The sequence below is a fragment of the Eucalyptus grandis genome, chromosome 2 (assembly GCF_016545825.1).
Source record: "Eucalyptus grandis isolate ANBG69807.140 chromosome 2, ASM1654582v1, whole genome shotgun sequence".
Lineage (NCBI taxonomy): Eukaryota > Viridiplantae > Streptophyta > Magnoliopsida > Myrtales > Myrtaceae > Eucalyptus > Eucalyptus grandis.
Genome location: NC_052613.1, coordinates 41,656,674 through 41,673,674, shown reverse-complemented (window position 1 = coordinate 41,673,674; position 17,001 = coordinate 41,656,674). Strand labels below are relative to the sequence as shown.

The window sequence follows — 17,001 nt, the reverse complement described above, 5'->3', positions numbered from 1 at the left end:
GATTAATTTTAAAAGTTCTTTAACGAACACAAACAAGTTTAGCCCATGTGACCTTTGGTGCCATTTCTCATGGGGCGGGCTGCTTCATTTCTACATTTTTTTCGCTCCCTCTTTTTAATTATTATAAAGGCACAAGATCCATGGCACCCTCAAATGCAGTGGTCTACCACTCTCCAAAATCCCTCAGAAACCTCTTGACCCTTCGCCTTCTCTTCTCTGAATCAGAACTGAGATATCTATCGGTCATTTCACCGGAATCACACAAAAGCCGCACATATCGAACCGTCATTCGCTTACTTTGGATCATAGAAGTTGTGGGTCGGTCTCAAAATTTGATCTTTATGCACATTTCATGCCTCCGCTCATTGAAGTAGTATGGACTGTATCGATGGTTTGTTGATTCTGTTTTCTTTTTCTTTTTAAGTTCCTCGCAGGGTCTTGCGTATGCACCAGGGCTAAATCCAAGAAATGGGTTTAGTCCGAAACGCAACCATGAGAAGCGGGGATTACTTGGAAGGCGTCTTGACCGACTACGTTAACGGCAACAAGGCCAACAAGATGAAGCCCCAGCGGAGCTGCTCAGGCCGCCTCGTCACGTGCCTTACCTTCCTGCAGTTCGCCTTTGCGGTCTACGCGACCTTCCTGCTGTACTACATGAGCCCCGCGATCGATCTGCGGTCCAAGCCGGACTTCACGTGGGCCACGCGCATCGCGCAACAATGGAAGCAGTTCATAATCCCGCCCCATGTACTGAGCCGCTACCAAGAGTCAGCCAACTTCGTCCTGGGGTCCGAAATAACTCCGCTGGTCAGCCCCACGGAGGTGTGCGAGCACGAGAAGATCGAGTTCGAGCAGAAGAAGTCCAACGATGCGGTGATGATCAAGCTGAAGAGAGAGCTCTACGACCAGGTCTTGTCATTCCAGAGCAAGAACTTCGGGACCGAGACCCTGGCTCAGCTCATGGCAATGAAGTCCAAGTGGGACTTGAAGGGCCCGAACCGGCCTAAAGTGACCGTGATCTTGAACCACTTCAAGAGAAAAACGCTCTGTGCACAGCTAGACTCGTTGCTCCACCAAACCCTCCCGTTTCACCATGTTTGGGTCCTCTCCTTCGGCAGCCCCAACGAGCTCTCGCTGAGGAGGATCGTCGAGAGCTACAACGACTCGAGAATCAGCTTCATCAGCTCGAGCTACGACTTCAAGTACTACGGGAGGTTCCAGATGGCCCTGCAGACGGAGGCCGACCTCGTGTACGTCCTTGACGATGACATGATCCCCGGGAAGAAGATGCTGCAGATCCTGTCGCACGTGGCCGGAACCGACAAGTACAAGAACTCGGTCCTCGGGAGCATCGGGCGGATCCTGCCGTTCCGGCAGAAGGACTTCACGTTCCCTAGCTACCGGAAGTTCCGGGCGAAGGAGGCGGGGCTCTATCTGCCCGACCCGGCCTACGACATCACGGTGGACCGGATCGTTCAGGTGGATTTCTTGTCCAGCTCTTGGTTCTTGTCGGCCGAGCTCGTGAAGACGCTCTTCATCGAGACGCCCTTCACATTCATGACCGGTGAAGATCTCCACCTTAGGTACGTACTAAAATATTACGAATCCTCTCTCTTGCTATCGGATCACGAGATTTATCATCTCTTTCATTGGTTTTAGAAATTTATAATAAACAGAGAAACGTCTAGTGGTTAGTGAGATTTGATGCATTAGATAAAGTCAAAGAAATGCTGACTTTGAGTAACCCAAAACAAAGAGTTTTCTAGGCTGCGTATATTATGGTGGCGAACGGAACTTCTCATTAAAATAGGGCTTGAGATCATCAAAAACTGCTAAACTATACTAGAAAAAAAAGGAATTTTAATGAGCAGGTGACCTGTTCATCGTAGTATGTACACTGAATTATACTAATTTCTGGTGTGACGGTCTCCATCCATATCCAATTGTGCTCAATCAATTGCGGCGTGTCACAATAATTTGCGTAGTCGTTTGATTATTCGAGCTAGATTAGTTAGAAGCTAAGACTAAAATAAAATAGAAAAGTTAGCATGAGCAAATAATTCCGATCGAGTGGAAATTTCTAACTCGAGAGATTGAACTGAAAGTAAGCATTTTCTACGCAAAGGGGTTGTTAAAATAGCGTGCATGGAGGTTTTATTTTATCTGAGAATCTTCCTAGCAGAGGCATTCATTAATGGCGAGGTCAACGATTAGGGTTTCCTAATTATAAAATTCATTAAATTTCCTAATTATTCATTAATGTCTAGCTACCGCTCCTTCTATTTGTAGCAGCACCCCCTAGGCAATCCTCATTTTTCGTTCTTGTTGACTTTAGAAAATTGGACGGCTCGCCAATTAATTAATCGGATTATTGCTCACGCTCATACTTTGGAAACTTACTTAAGTTCATCATTGGTGAAAAGCAAGGTTTGCATAACATCCCACATGGTCACATATGACGATGAATGTGTCACTAAATTGTTACATTCGGTAATAATTGTGGAACATTTATCTTCATACATTTAAAAAAAAAAAAAAAAAGATACTTGAATTGAATTTTTTTTTTTTAACAGGACTTGAATTTAATTTATTAGAGATACTTTTAGATGTATTCTTACATTCACTTGTTTTGGCGATTTGATTGTTATCACGAAAGTGACTCACATATAATTTAACATTAAAGTATTATGATATATTTTCACTAGTTTTGCAAGTTAATATCCGATTCCTTTATTTACTGATGTTAGTTTCGTATTCCTTGAACATGAATTTTGAGTATGTTCTTGATGTTGTATTTGGCAGCTACCAGCTCCAAAAGTACAGAAACGCCTACTCGTACGTGCTGCCGGTGGACCCCAGCGACAAGGACACGTGGGGCGACAGCGAGCACCGGCTGGCCTACGTGTCGGAAACGACGGTGATCTTCAAGGACATCGTCCAGGTCCGCGACGATCAGTGGTGGAGGGCCCTCGCCTCCGGCTACGTCACCCAGTGGGCCCAGATGTACCCGCAGCGGATCGACGCCCTCTTCTACGCCCACTCCGTCGCCGAGGTCAAGGCCCTCGCCCCGCTCCTCGAGAAGTTCCGCTCCACCGTCGGCAAGAAGGCCTACCTCGCCGTCTCCGGCGGCGACTTCTGCCCCTGCGAGGCAGCCGCCGCCGCGCTCCGGTGGCCGCCGGCGGTGTGCAGGGAGAGGAGGTTCAAGGTGTTCGACCTGGCCGTCGGGGCGACCTCGGGGGTGTCGAACTCGGAGGTCCCGGTGCTCCAGGTGGTCTACTCGAGCGTGAAGGGGCTGATCCGGATCCACAACCCGAGCGTGGTGGTTGCGGTGGCCGACCTGGATGCGAACGTTAAGAAGGCGCTGAGGATGGCCGCGGAGAGCAACGGGAATGGGACGACGGCGGTGGTGCTCTTGCCCCGGGCCTCCGTGCCCAAGGTGCTCTGGATGGCTGATCTCCGGTCGACGGCGCTGCCGAGTAAGACCTCTCACACGCTATCTTCCGGAATCGATCTCAGCTTGGTTTCTTTCTACCTCTTATTCACCTGCTAGTTTCTAGTTTTTAACCATTCGACTGAAATCCCGCAAACTTCTGGCGATGAGCAGATTGGAACCGTATGCGAATCTCGATCAACATCATCACGCAGAACCGAGCGACGTCCCTGAGGAGGCTCCTCACGTCGCTCAGCAACGCCTTCTACCTCAGCGACGAGGTCCCGATCAGCTTCAACATGGACAGCAAGGTCGACGAGGCTACCATAAAGCTGGTGAACTCCTTCGACTGGCCGCACGGCCCCAAGACCCTCCGCCGGAGGATCATCCAGGGAGGCCTGATCCGAGCCGTCAGCGAGAGCTGGTACCCGGCGTCCGACGACGACTTCGGCCTCCTCCTCGAGGACGACATCGAGGTCTCCCCTTACTACTACTTGTGGATCAAGTACGCTCTCCTGGCCTATCACTATGACCCGCAGGTCGCGCTCCCCGAGCTCTCGTCGATCTCTCTCTACACCCCGAAGCTGGTCGAGGTCGTGAAGGAGAGGCCGAAATGGAACGCGACGGAGTTCTTCAAGCACATCCACCCGAACACGCCGTACCTCCACCAGCTACCGTGCAGCTGGGGCGCGGTCTTCTTCCCCAAGCATTGGAGGGAGTTCTACGTGTACATGAACATGAGGTTCACCGAGAACGCCAAGGAAAACCCAGTCCAGATCCCCAAGTCCCGGACCAACGGCTGGCAGGCCTCCTGGAAGAAGTTCCTGATCGACATGATGTACCTCCGGGGCTACGTGAGCCTGTACCCCAACTTCCCGAACCAGGCCAGCTTCTCCACCAACCACATGGAGCCCGGCGCCCACATCAGCGCCAAGGACAACGTCGTGAGGCACGACAAGGGCGACTTCGAGGTGCCGTTGCTGAAAGAGGACTTCAGGAACTTCTTGCCCGGCGGGAAGCTGCCGCCGGCGTCGAGGATCCCCTCGCTGAACTTGTTCAACCAGCCGCTCTCGCTCAAAGGGCTGAAGGCGGCGGGCGCCAAGCTGGGGCAGGACGTGCTCCGCTGCGACAACAGGACCGAGATCGTGGCCGTCGATCATGGGACGGGCCTGCCGGCCCGGTGCGCCAAGTTCTGATGGGGCGGACCAATCAAATTTGTTATTCTTTCAACGGATTTATTTCCTGTAAAATCTTGAAGCCAAAAAAAAAACACTTCCTTCATCTCATCCGGGCTGGTGGCTGGACTTTAGAAAGTTTTTGCTCGTCAGTTGGTTCTTGTGGGATACTGGATCCGTGCGGGGGACTAATACAATGCTTGGTCAGTGAACTGACTCCCCTTCTAACGCTTGGGGGATTAAGCATTCCTGTTGATTTCAGTGAAAAATCGATAAATGCAACCTGCTGATTCAATGCAAGCTTTCTCTCTCTCTCTCTCTCTCCCCACGTTATTTTTTATGTTTTGGTCGATGAATTTGGGCTGTTTTGGACCCTCAGTTGGGTTGACTTCCAGATGCAAAACGGGCCAAGCCTCGGGCCTCCGAGAAGGGCCCTCTGAGATTCCTGCATGTCAGTCATCTGTCTGCGTCAATCTGAACCATACCAAATTGCGAATCGACTAGTTTCGGCTCCGCGTTGATTAGCTGAAACCGGCAGAAATCGTATCACGCAATGCCAGTTAGAACATCCCCACCGCGATTTGGTCACCTATCTAAATCTGGATAGGCAAAACCATTAACCGCGCTTCTCGAATGCACATTTGACAATCTTGCACAGCTTTCATTCGATGATGGGGACTAGTGTTCCTCCCGTTTTCAATGAGCAAAATAATGAAGCTTTCACGAGTCTATCAAAGCTCACGGTTCTATTCTTGAAATGGTGCTCCTCGAGAATCTGATTGCTTTGGAAAAATTCGGTTTTTGCCTTCAATGTGTTTTCGGCCAAAAGGCTTGTTATTAATAGATTTGGACTTATTGGCCATCGAGCGTGATTTATTCGGTGATCTTGTACTCATTTGCCTTTGATGAAATGAGCAATTCAAAATCTTTTGTAAGTGAAGTACTGACCGATTTATGTTTCTAGGCAACAATTGACCTAATAAGAAGTTCATTTACAAACAACTAAATGTACAATGATAAATAAATTAAATTAAGGTTAGTAATGTCAAACTAATGAAGTTTTCACGAGTCTATCAAAGCTCACGGTTCTATTCTTGAAATGGCGCTCCTCGAGAATCTGATTGCTTTGGAAAAACTCGGTTTTTGCCTTCAATGTATTTTCAGCCAAGGGAATTCGGATTCTTTAGTAAGTGAAGCACTGACCGATTTATGTTCCTAGGCAACAATTGACCTAATAAGAAGTTCATTTACAAACAACTAAACATACAATGATAAATAAATTAAATTAAGGTCATTTATGTTAAACTAATTAATAATTTTTTTTTGTCAATCTTACTCTATTCCTTCTCTACACTCACTCTCAGACTTTTGTCCTGCCTCTTGCAGGGCGTGGGAGTCGAAACCCATTTCTAAAACTTACGCGTTCCCACCCTATCCCTCCTGAGAAGGTGGTGATTTGAACCCCTCATCTCCCCCTTCCATGTTGGAAGGGTGGCCACTGGGGCGAATCCCAGTGGTTAAACTAATTAATAATTTAATCGAATGAAAGATGATACCTTATTAAAATTAAGATTGAAAATTGCCATTTAGGCAATCAAATAAGTGCATTATTAGAAAAGTTGATAATTTGAAAAATGGATACCGCATGACATCGCATTTTCTAAATCCAATATGGACGAAACTATGACATAAGGCGTTTTCGGGGCTTAGGGATATCAACCAGATGAAAAGAAGTTTGGAATATTGGTTTGGCATGGGAATAAGTTTACAATTTTTTTGTGAGATTATCCCTTTGAAAAAAAAGTAAAACAAATGTAAATAACTCATATAACAGTTAATAATCTTTCAAGTTAAGGTTGATAATTTTATATAGGAGTTAGTAGATTTTGAATCTTGATTAGTTATACAAATAAAAATTAGTAAGTTATTATAGAAGTTGGTAATTTACAAAGGATTATTATTTCAACCATTACTAGTGTAAAAAAAAAAATTGCACATTCACCGTTGAATGGGAGACATGTGGATTTGCAATTAATTTGTAGCCAAATTCTTCCATTTGTCAATTATCTCATGATGAGTCTTTAAGTACTTTTTTTATACAGATGGTAGACTTAACATAAATCCATTTACAGATAAGAAGATAAATGCTAGTTATTTACAAAAAAATAAAAAGAAGAAGTAGTAAATCATTCGAATTAAGATTCATACGTCAAACTAGTTAGCACCATAATCCAAGAAAAAGTTGGCTCGTCACTTCAAGAAGGTTGCTCAAGATAATGGCGATTTGGGGATGGGTTATGTTCAATTATCACTAAACGCACCTTTTTCTTGTTAGATGTAAGTATTTGGTTTTACACTATTAACTCTAGTGAGGGTAGCATCATATCATTCACTCAACATTGGGGTCGCACGACATAGATAACTCGTTACTTATGGTCACACAACCTTGGTTGAGATTTGCTTAGTTACCGCATCTAGCCCACCTAAGGTTGCATGCCTTAGTGTCTAGCTTGCCTAAGGTGGTGTGACGTCAGCAACTAGTTACCTGCAATCACCTGAAGTTTCATGAGGTCACATGGTCTCCAAATTTAGCTCTCTTAAGGTCGCATGATAATCTAGATTCATAGTTGAGCTCATTCATTCTCCTTTTCATTATTAAAAAAAAAAATTGAGGAAATTTCAAATAAGAACATAAAGCGGAGTCATTTTGGCAAATAAAGTCTAAAGTTGACATAATTTTAAATAAGAATCCGAAGTGGCAAAATCAATCTCAAATAAAGATCTTAGCTCGCGAATTAGCTAAATATTCTTCAATCACTGAGCAAGTGACATTTTTTCCAATCAAATGTTCACCACTCTCGATGGACACCGGGAAGGATTGAAATGGTAGCTAGTCGTGGCGATGGGTAAGGAACGACAAGGGAGTTGGGGGCAACGATAAAAGTAGTAACCAACAAGATTAGAGTAAGACTAGATCAACATGACCGGAAGTGAATAATTCACAGTATTTAACAAAATAGCTTTATCATGTGTCCTTATTTAAAATTTTCCCAACACAACTATGCTTTACAAAAGGGAAACCATAAACAAGTCTTTACCAAACACGACATGCCTTTTTATGAGATTCCTTCGCATAAATACAGTAATATGTTTGGTTCAAAAGTCGAACCAAAAGTACCCGTAAGGTGGTCACCCAACTCTAGACCGCCGTGGCTTCTCACGATTGGTCATTGACCCAAGGGCGCAACGCCAACGTGACCCCATGCGTAACACCAGCTTTCCAGGTTGAATTTGTTGTCACAAGGCGACGCCGGCACGCGAAAAGGGACGCGACAATCATCCCGTACGCGTGGCGCCTTCCCGTTGGCCCGCGCGCAACGGTGGCGAATTCTAGCGGAACACGCGACGGGGACCCCGATTGGGAATTCAAAAACGCCGAGCGGGGCAAAATGGTCACGCGAGGTTACGAGGCCATTTTCCTCCCCCTTTTTTTCGGTTGCTGTTTTCGGAATTAGACGGCAGCGAACAACAACATCCATCCTCTCTCTCTCTCTCTCTCTCTCTTCCGGAAGATCTCGGAGCAGCAGGTGCCAGGTATGCGTCGATTCTTCCGAGTTCGTCTCTGCTTCTGCGATTCGAGATTGATCGATGTCGCCGGCGAATCGCCTCGCCTCGCCGGAAACGCGGCGCTGCGCGTTGTTGGCTCCACGCGGTTGCCGCCTCGCGGTGCCTTTGCCTTTTTCTCTTTTTCGAGAATGGCGGAGGATCTTTTGGAACGGAAAGGCGCCTTTTTCGCGATTTAAGTCCGTTTTTATTGATGACGATCCCCTTCCCGATCGCGGCGTTTCTCGTGTTCTCCCAACGTTCTGGAGGTCGCTTGATTTTTGCGTTCTGGATCGGAGGTTTGCGATCGCGTTAGCTCGCTGAAGTGGAATGAATGGCGCGTAGGGTAGTGTCTCTTCAGCTCGAGCTTTTCTGGTTGGACGTTTGAGTCGGAGAACATGGAGCGATCTGGGCGGTCATTTGGCCCGTTTAATGTAAAAGGATATAGATATGGTCTTCTTCTTCTTGTTTTGTTTGAACATTGAGAGGACGAATTAGCTTGAATTTGGAGTAGTTCAATCTAACCTTCTGCTTGAATTTGGGAAGATCTCTATTTAGTACCTGGGCATTTCATTCTATGACCGTTCCAGAGCAGTAAGATTTAGTAGCAGCTCATTTCCGCACGTTGAAAACATACGTGGACTACGATTTATACTTTTGTGGATAAATTGCCTTGTTTCTTAGTTAAGATTACCGCTCGTTTAGTGGATTCGATCATATTAGAAAAAAAAATCGACTAGGGAGAAGGGAGTATAGCTGTCAAATGAATTGGTTTTGGCCGTTTGCCAGAGTTCCTTGCAATCGAGGAATGAAATTGAAGCATACTTTTTTCCGCTGCTCCCATGATGTATAATCTAAACTCGGAAGTATTCCTGGTTTTGTTGTGTATTGGTATATTGTGCTATGATGGGGATTTTCTTTAATCTAGTTTCACCATTTTTCCATTGTTAATGATCATTTCTTCACGATGAAGGGACTGCATATTTCGTTATCGGTTTTTGAAGCTGGAAGCACCTTTTCTACAAGAGGCGGACACCTTGGAAGAACTGTTGTATTTTTGTGTGGATAGTCTTTTCAGAATTCATCGATCTAGTTAAGGTCTCCATGTTATTCTTGACCTGGTAATGTGAGAGTCGAGCATACATCAGGATGGGGACAATGCACCGTAGGTTTGTTCCACATGCTATGTCTTAGCTGATGTTCCTAACATATCAACCTTGAATATTTTAAAGCCTTTCCAATTTAGATATGATGCTCGAGCTTTGAAATTGCCTAAGATGCCCTTGTTCGGTCTGCAGTGGAGTTCTAAAGAAATCAAACGACAGGGCCAGAATTATCATCGCAACTATCTTGGGAGTTCTATTTGGGTTCTTCATAGGCATTTCTTTTCCATCTGTTTCTCTGACAAAGGTATATGCTCATTTAATGCTGTTTAAAATAAGTAGGTTCACATTGCTCACTGCTTACCATTGGTTATTTGAACTTGCAGATTAACTTCCATTCAAGTATTATCTCATCTCTTGATCTGATCAGTGATGAAAGTAGATCCATCAGCAAATCCTCTGATAATCTAGGCAGCATCCCCAAGGTATGATGCCTTTTTGCTTCTGATTTTGTCTTTCTCCAGTTGTCACTGATTGTTGTGTATCTCATACTTGGAAGAGGAGTCATTAGTGACGTTTCACCTATGTGCAAATATATCTTATTTTTTTAAGAGGTTCATTAGTTTGTTTGGTCTTTGCTCATCTGTTAATGCTAAGACGGTGTAGTTGTCAGTTCATAACCAGAAAATTCTAGTCTTTTTCGGTGCATATTCTCTGAAGTAGTTGTAATGGGCTAGTTTTGTTTTTCTCACCCTCATGTTTCACGTTCAACGTGCTTATATTCAGTTGGATTGAGGTAGCTTCTTTTTTCACTCCTTTTGCAAATGTATATTCATGACTACTATAGAACCAATGACTCTTAATAGCTTCAAAGTGAGCCCTGCCTTTGCACACACATTTTGGGAACAGATACTGGATTTAGCTAATGACACTCGTAAATTCAGTTAGGTCTTCGTTTTCCACTGATTCTAGTCTTGTATGTGAGGCGAAAATAATTTGTGAGAAACCTAACTTAACTTAATTGATGCCCATGAACAACTATTTGTGAATAAGAGTTTGAAATATGCATTAGAGCTTAAAGTTGTCAGTGATCAGTTGCATTGTATTTAACTGTTATATTGCATCCATGCTTCACGCTATGTAGTGCAAAGCTGGATGCCTGATCAGGATCATATGATGAACGGCTTATCTTTTGCTGGAATGTATGGTGATGGACATGGACTTTGATCATTCTTTTCTGTTTTCAGATATATGTTCCGACAAATCCTCGTGGCGCAGAGTCTTTGCCCCCAAATATTATTGTATCAGAAACTGATTTCTATTTGCGCAGATTATGGGGTGAACCTAATGAGGTATGACTTTTATTTTGTCATCCAAGTTTTGCTCGTTATTTCTGCGTATATTTACAAATGGGTAATAAGTCTTTGGAAAATATGGGGTCTTTGTTTATGGTAGCTCGTCAACCTAATAAACTTGTAATATACATTCCTAATTATTGAGGACGTATTTTGGATCTGCATTGTGTGTGGTATGCCCTTAAAATGTTCTTTTTTTATTTATTTTTTATTTTTATATGAGGAATTTATAGAAGGTTTTTACTGTTGTGGAGCAATAACCTTGTAGTGAAATGTGCAGGACCTGAAGAAGAAACCAAAATACTTGGTTACATTTACAGTGGGTTTTGATCAGAGGCGTAACATTGAAGCATCAATTAGAAAGGTTCTAAGACTGCACTTTAAACAATAGATCTTCCATGCACAGTCATCTAATTCTTAAAGAGTTCTGAGATAGCATATTTTCCATCTGTTTGGTAGTTTTCAGAGGAGTTCCAAATTTTACTCTTTCATTATGATGGTCGGGTAAGTGAATGGGACCAGTTCGAGTGGTCAAAGGATGCAATTCATATCAGTGTGAAGAAGCAGACCAAATGGTATGTTGAGAACACCTTTTATAGCTCTCATTTCTCCGCAGCATCACCTCTTAAGTTAGTTCTAGAAAGTAGATGGTCTCCTACTTTAACAAATAAGTTATCTGCAAGTTCTAGTTAACTATATGTTTTTTTTTTCCTTTTTGCTAAATCTAGCTAACTATACGTTAGCATTCTTGCGATCACTTTTTTTTTCTTCACATTCCTAAGCTATATCTTCAGGTGGTACGCAAAAAGGTTTTTGCATCCAGATGTTGTCGCAGCTTATGAATATATTTTCATCTGGGACGAAGATCTTGGAGTTGAACATTTTAATGGGGAAAAGTAAGCAATTTAAAGTTATTACAAGCTATTTCGAATTATCATGGGGAATAAAGTGATAGGTTTTTATATGCATGTTACATTCAATCTACCAGGTATATTCAGTTGGTCAAAAAACATGGTTTGGAGATATCTCAGCCAGGTCTCGAGCCCAATAATGGACTGACATGGCAGATGACAAAGAGGAGAGGTGACAGAGAAGTGCACAAGTACTCTCTCTCCCTCTTACGCCCTGTGTGGCAATGTTTGTCTGTGTATCTATCTGCATGGTTGTTCAATAGTCCAAGTGCATTCACATTTTTTCTAATTTTCGTTTGTCTTGATGAATAGGGATACAGAAGAGAAACCAGGCTGGTGTAGTGACCCACATTTGCCTCCATGTGCAGCGTAATTCCCTATCATTTTCTTAGGATTGTATGCGTCGTTCATTTCATGAGTTCTTCATAGTGACAAGGGAATAGAAGCAGTTCGAGTTTTCAAACTTTCAGTCCTCATGTTTATTACTTCTGATATAGGTTTGTGGAAATTATGGCTCCAGTCTTTTCGAGAGAAGCTTGGCGCTGTGTATGGCATATGATTCAGGTTGCTGCTCTGTCTAAGATGATGGGCTACTGTCATGGATAATTGGATATGCATTTATCATATATGGTTAAGCTTATACTGATCAAATATTCTTAACACATGCTTTTAGAATGACCTGGTGCATGGATGGGGATTGGACTTTGCTCTCAGACGATGCGTTGAGGTCTGTAATCATTGGCTTTCATAGATTTTGCCTCTTGTTATTGAATGCTGATGGCTTTTGTTGGTGAAAGGAAGAGAGAAGGGGGGTGTTAGGAGAAGCTATCTGAAACAATTTCAATTATTGTACTGTGCCTTGGGAAGAGTTTTGTCATTAGAAAGTAATGAAACAAGGGCTCAAAACAAGTTATGAAGTAGTTTTAGGGTTCTTAATTGTGAGAGAATACAGCGGATTTTGACAAACCTCTTCCAATGTGCTCTAGATCCCTATGTGGCCATTGAGAGTAATGTGGTCCATGGAAAGCTAACCTGCTTTTTCCCATTCATACTTATCTTTTTTGTCCTCTCCCGTGCTTATAGTGAGTCTTAAAAACTTCCTTTTTGTTTCTGCAGCCTGCTCATGAGAAGATTGGTGTTGTTGATTCTCAATGGATTGTTCACCAAGTAATCCCTTCCTTGGGCAGTCAGGTAAGTAGTCCATCAATGTAGTGTGGCTGTGGTTTCATGTATTTCACTCTCTGCATGATACCTGAAAAAAAAGATTTAAGTCCAGTCGACCATTACATAATGTCTGTTTTCAGCCAATCTTTTGAAAGAGGCTCTAGTAATACCTCCATGCAAGTTCTTGCTTGAAATACAGATTCTTGATGTAAGAAATGACATCTAGAACCACGATGATCAATATTAGACTAACATGATTTGTGGCTTAATGCTACTTTGTTATCAACTTCCCAATGCTGTTCTTACATATTAGTAATGTGGAAATTGTTCTCCTTCCATACATGATGGACATAATGCGAAAGGTGGTATATTTCCAATTTTGGCTTCCAGATTTGGTGAACTGTTGATTCTTTTAAGTCTTTCTTATGGCCTTTTGGGCAATGGTACCCCAGAAATCAACAGGATGTGTCGGGTAAATTTTATTGCCAGGTTGGTCATGTAATGGCCCTCTAAACGACTACCAATCTGCTTCGTAGCTGCTTTTACTAAGAACTTTGTGTGAAGCTATATGGTGGGGAGGCTTGGGGCTTGCTCTTCTTTTAACTGTTTTTCTTGTCATCTCTCGTTGATCCATTATTCCTATTCCCTATATTATAAAATATCTATTCTAAATTTGTCCACGCATTTTTCTTTAACACAAACCCTGATAGGCTGATGCATCGCTTTGTCAAATTGCAGGGAGAGTCGGAGAAAGGGAAAGCTCCATGGGAAGGAGTATGTATTTTTTAATATTGCTGTTTTATCTACTCATGTCCTGCAGTTTAAATATCTTAATTGCTTATCGACCACTCCTGAAGAAGCGCTAAAATAAACAAATTTCGATGTCTGGTTGCTCATTTGTTGCCGTTTCTTCATTTCTTTCAGGTCAGAGCAAGATGCAGAAGTGAGTGGGCCATGTTCCAGAATCGCCTCACAGAGGCAGACAAGGCATATTTAGCTCCGACTGCGAAGAACTAATTTTGGCTTTCCTCTATATCTGTCCTTCCGGACGGGAATTGTGTACATGCCTTACGACCACACATCAGATCTGTTGAAGAGGTTCATAAAGCCATGTGGCTTTTCGTGGAGCTAAGGTGGTCGCACATTTGAGAGCTGCATTATGATTTTGTACAGACAGTTTTTAAGTAGAGCAGAACTTCGCCTCTCTTGTTGCCGACAAGGGGGGAGGAAGAGCAATACTGAATTAGCGAGGCACCGGCCTTTTTTTGGGTTGTCATATCTCTTATTTATCAATGAGAGGAGCCTTATTTTTTTATCTGTATATCTCGTGTTGTATGCCTGGTTAATCTATGGCTGGCTAGCTAGTGTTCTCAATTAATGCTTTGCCAACTGAGCTATCTCCCCGAGCCAACTAGAGCACTGACCCTTTGTCCCGATAATTGAAGCACGTGTCGCCTAGGGCAAAATGGGTAGGAACCCATGAACCGCAATTTTCTCTGATCTGAGTTCCAATCTCCTGCAGAAAGGAAAGGGGTAGATCCGGGCGGGGATTTGGTAGACGCATTTCAATATTTTGTATCTAAAGTACTTCACTCTCCCGAATGGAAATGAAGAAGGGATGTAACAATTTCTCGAGAAATAGAAAGATCCATCATTAATCACAAATGATAATGATACCATAGATAGACAACAGTTGACAGCAGTTCAAAAGCAGATTTCCTGTAGTGGCTAGTAGGTGGTGTCTTGTGAATAACGGAATCATCCTCATTCGGAGAGTATCACTATAGATTGCTGAAATTCTTTAAACAATGGAACATAATATTGGCGAAGGCAATAGCAAGCCCTTTGACCAAGTTACTTTTGTCTCGGGATCATCTAACTATAACATGGCCCCCATTCGAGAGTTGATTTGTATTGAACTAGTAACCTCATTAGTAACCATCCCAGTCCCTTGGCACCAATCTCATCTCAATAGAGACGGTCTCCAAATTTTGTATTTGTTAGAGATCTTCTCTTGAATTTGCATATCTCTCGTTATTGTATATTGTCTTCCTTGATTGATGATTGTAATTAATAATATAATATTATGCTAGTTTAAATTATTACCTAGTAAAGCTTATAAAATGCTCATGTACTCTAGAATGATATATCGAACAAAAATTACACATTTCTATTTTTCGCATTGTTCTTATCTTGAAATCAGAGTCATTATTATTTGAAGAAACTCCATTTCACGGTACAATGCCAGCCACACTAATCAGGTTGCTCATATTTGCCGCCAAGTCCTTAGCTTTGGTTATTGTTCGAGATTTTTCCGCTTACTTTAGAAAATGGACACTACCACTAGACTTGGCACCTTCAGACAAATCGGATTCTAACATTTCGTGGCAAACGAAACTTGGATGCTACCAAACTCCAGTTGACTTTTTCCTATATCACCTTGAGTTTGAAAGCAATGTTAGAGATGTTCCCTTAATTTTGTATATCTCTCAGAGAATGTGCATTATCTTCCTTAGTTGGCCCCAATTGATTGTAATTGATGTCATATTATTCTATTACTTTATATAATCATTCAGAAAAGCCTATAAATAGGCTCATCCACTCTTTAATGTTATATACTAATATATACAGAAATTTCATATTTCTATTTTTCGCATCATTTTTATCTGTATTGAGTATTCACTAGGTTACTTTTGTGGAGTCTTGGCTAGTCCAAATGGCCAGAACTTTGCCAACAGCTCGTTTTACTTGCAGACTTTGGTGCACTTGCCCATTTCCGGTGAACAGTTCCCTTCACTCTCGAAATTCAAATTAAGTATCCATTTCTTAACTTGATAAAAAAATACACTCCTCGTTTCTGCTTTTCTTGTATTTTCTTTTTGGCGAGTCGGCTGTTAGGAGTTAATAGGTGTAAGAATGCACATCTCAACAAATGATACGTAGGATGTCTTTATCAGGAGAGGTCAAAGCATATGGAGCGCGTCTACACATGATCCCACTGTCTATAATTTTAAATTCATTCCTCCGCTATGGGTCCTGTGCAGCAGTAGGATGGAGAAAGAAGTACTTTAATTTTGAACGCGAAGATTCCTAGCGTCAAGCTATCGAACGTTGATCCGGACATTGACATTTCTTCTGTCAATTCGTAATAGATGAAGGGATCATTGGAAATTTTTGTGTCCCTGTTGTGTTTGGTAATTGTGGCTTCTGGAGGTCTAATTAATGAAAAAATAAATGAAAGATTTATGATTCTGTTGAAGTGAAATAGAAGGTTCTTCACCCAACACCAATTCTGTCTGGTTGGAGAGAGAGAGAGAGAGAGAGAGAACGAGAGGGACCCCTTTGCTTGCTTTTGCAGATACTTATTGAGACATCTGCATTTCACCTTCCTATCTTGTCTGCTAAGATTTGTTCAATATTTAGCAACGGCCAGTTCAAGACATCTCACCTGTAAAAAAGACATTTGTCAACCAAAACCATTTGAATCGAGCTTAATCTTGAATACCATTTCACAGGAAAACGACACACATACCGCAAACGCACCTAATTCTGATCCGGACAGCCCCGATTGCAATATTTTGTTGCATGAAGGAAACATGGTCAGTTTGATTTCTTCGAAAAGAGTGCACCTTCACTTTCCAAAGACTTGTTGGTTGCAAGAAATACGTCCGCTTTGTCTGACATGATACTTGAGCGTAAACGTTGCGCCAAAAAAAAAAGAAAAGAACAGGGCTTGTCTCCGTTTTCTCTTTTAATTTTAGAAATGCCAAGGACTTAATTCATGTCCATATTGATCCAAGATCCTTTACCCTCAAGCTCATAATTAAAATTAAAGCATAATGAACACTTGTGTGTATGTACATGTGTGGGAGCTCAAAGAAAAAGAGACTTTAGATTGTCGACAACACATTTGTCATGAGATTTAGCCCGTATCATTAAACGGAATGTAAGTGCAATGAGTCTCATTCGGCATCATCAATTTAACTTTCAACTTGTCATCATTTTTCTACAATGAAAGCTGCTATTCCTTAGTGGAATCTGCCACTTTGACCAGTCCGGACCGAGAGAGAGTGAACTTGACTCCATGGATTAAAATCCAACCGAGCCACGATGATGGAGAAGAGTGGCAATGTCGTATGAAGAAGAACTCTTAACCTCATTCGCAAAAGAGCCTACTAGAGAGAGTCATCGACCATGGATGACGGGTAGTCCTTGCTTCAAGTGGCCGTCAACTCTTACTTGTGAAAGTGATGAGCCATT

General features: G+C 42.5%; 2 protein-coding genes across 2 annotated transcripts; both read left to right on the top strand.

Moving 5' to 3' along the window:
* The first annotated feature begins 135 nt into the window (after positions 1–135).
* LOC104432887 lies at positions 136–4,923 on the top strand. The gene is made up of 4 exons (XM_010045460.3): positions 136–318; positions 425–1,583; positions 2,803–3,476; positions 3,605–4,923. Exons 2-4 carry the CDS (start codon positions 469–471, stop codon positions 4,624–4,626), a joined length of 2,811 nt encoding a protein of 936 aa, XP_010043762.1. The 5' UTR covers positions 136–318; positions 425–468; the 3' UTR covers positions 4,627–4,923.
* A 3,122-nt stretch (positions 4,924–8,045) lies between these two features.
* On the top strand, positions 8,046–14,062 carry LOC104432886. The gene is made up of 15 exons (XM_010045459.3): positions 8,046–8,199; positions 9,182–9,377; positions 9,507–9,618; positions 9,698–9,796; positions 10,559–10,663; positions 10,947–11,030; positions 11,126–11,241; positions 11,461–11,562; positions 11,655–11,768; positions 11,890–11,946; positions 12,075–12,141; positions 12,251–12,304; positions 12,694–12,768; positions 13,480–13,515; positions 13,666–14,062. Exons 2-15 carry the CDS (start codon positions 9,358–9,360, stop codon positions 13,756–13,758), a joined length of 1,134 nt encoding a protein of 377 aa, XP_010043761.1. The 5' UTR covers positions 8,046–8,199; positions 9,182–9,357; the 3' UTR covers positions 13,759–14,062.
* Positions 14,063–17,001: the final 2,939 nt, after the last annotated feature.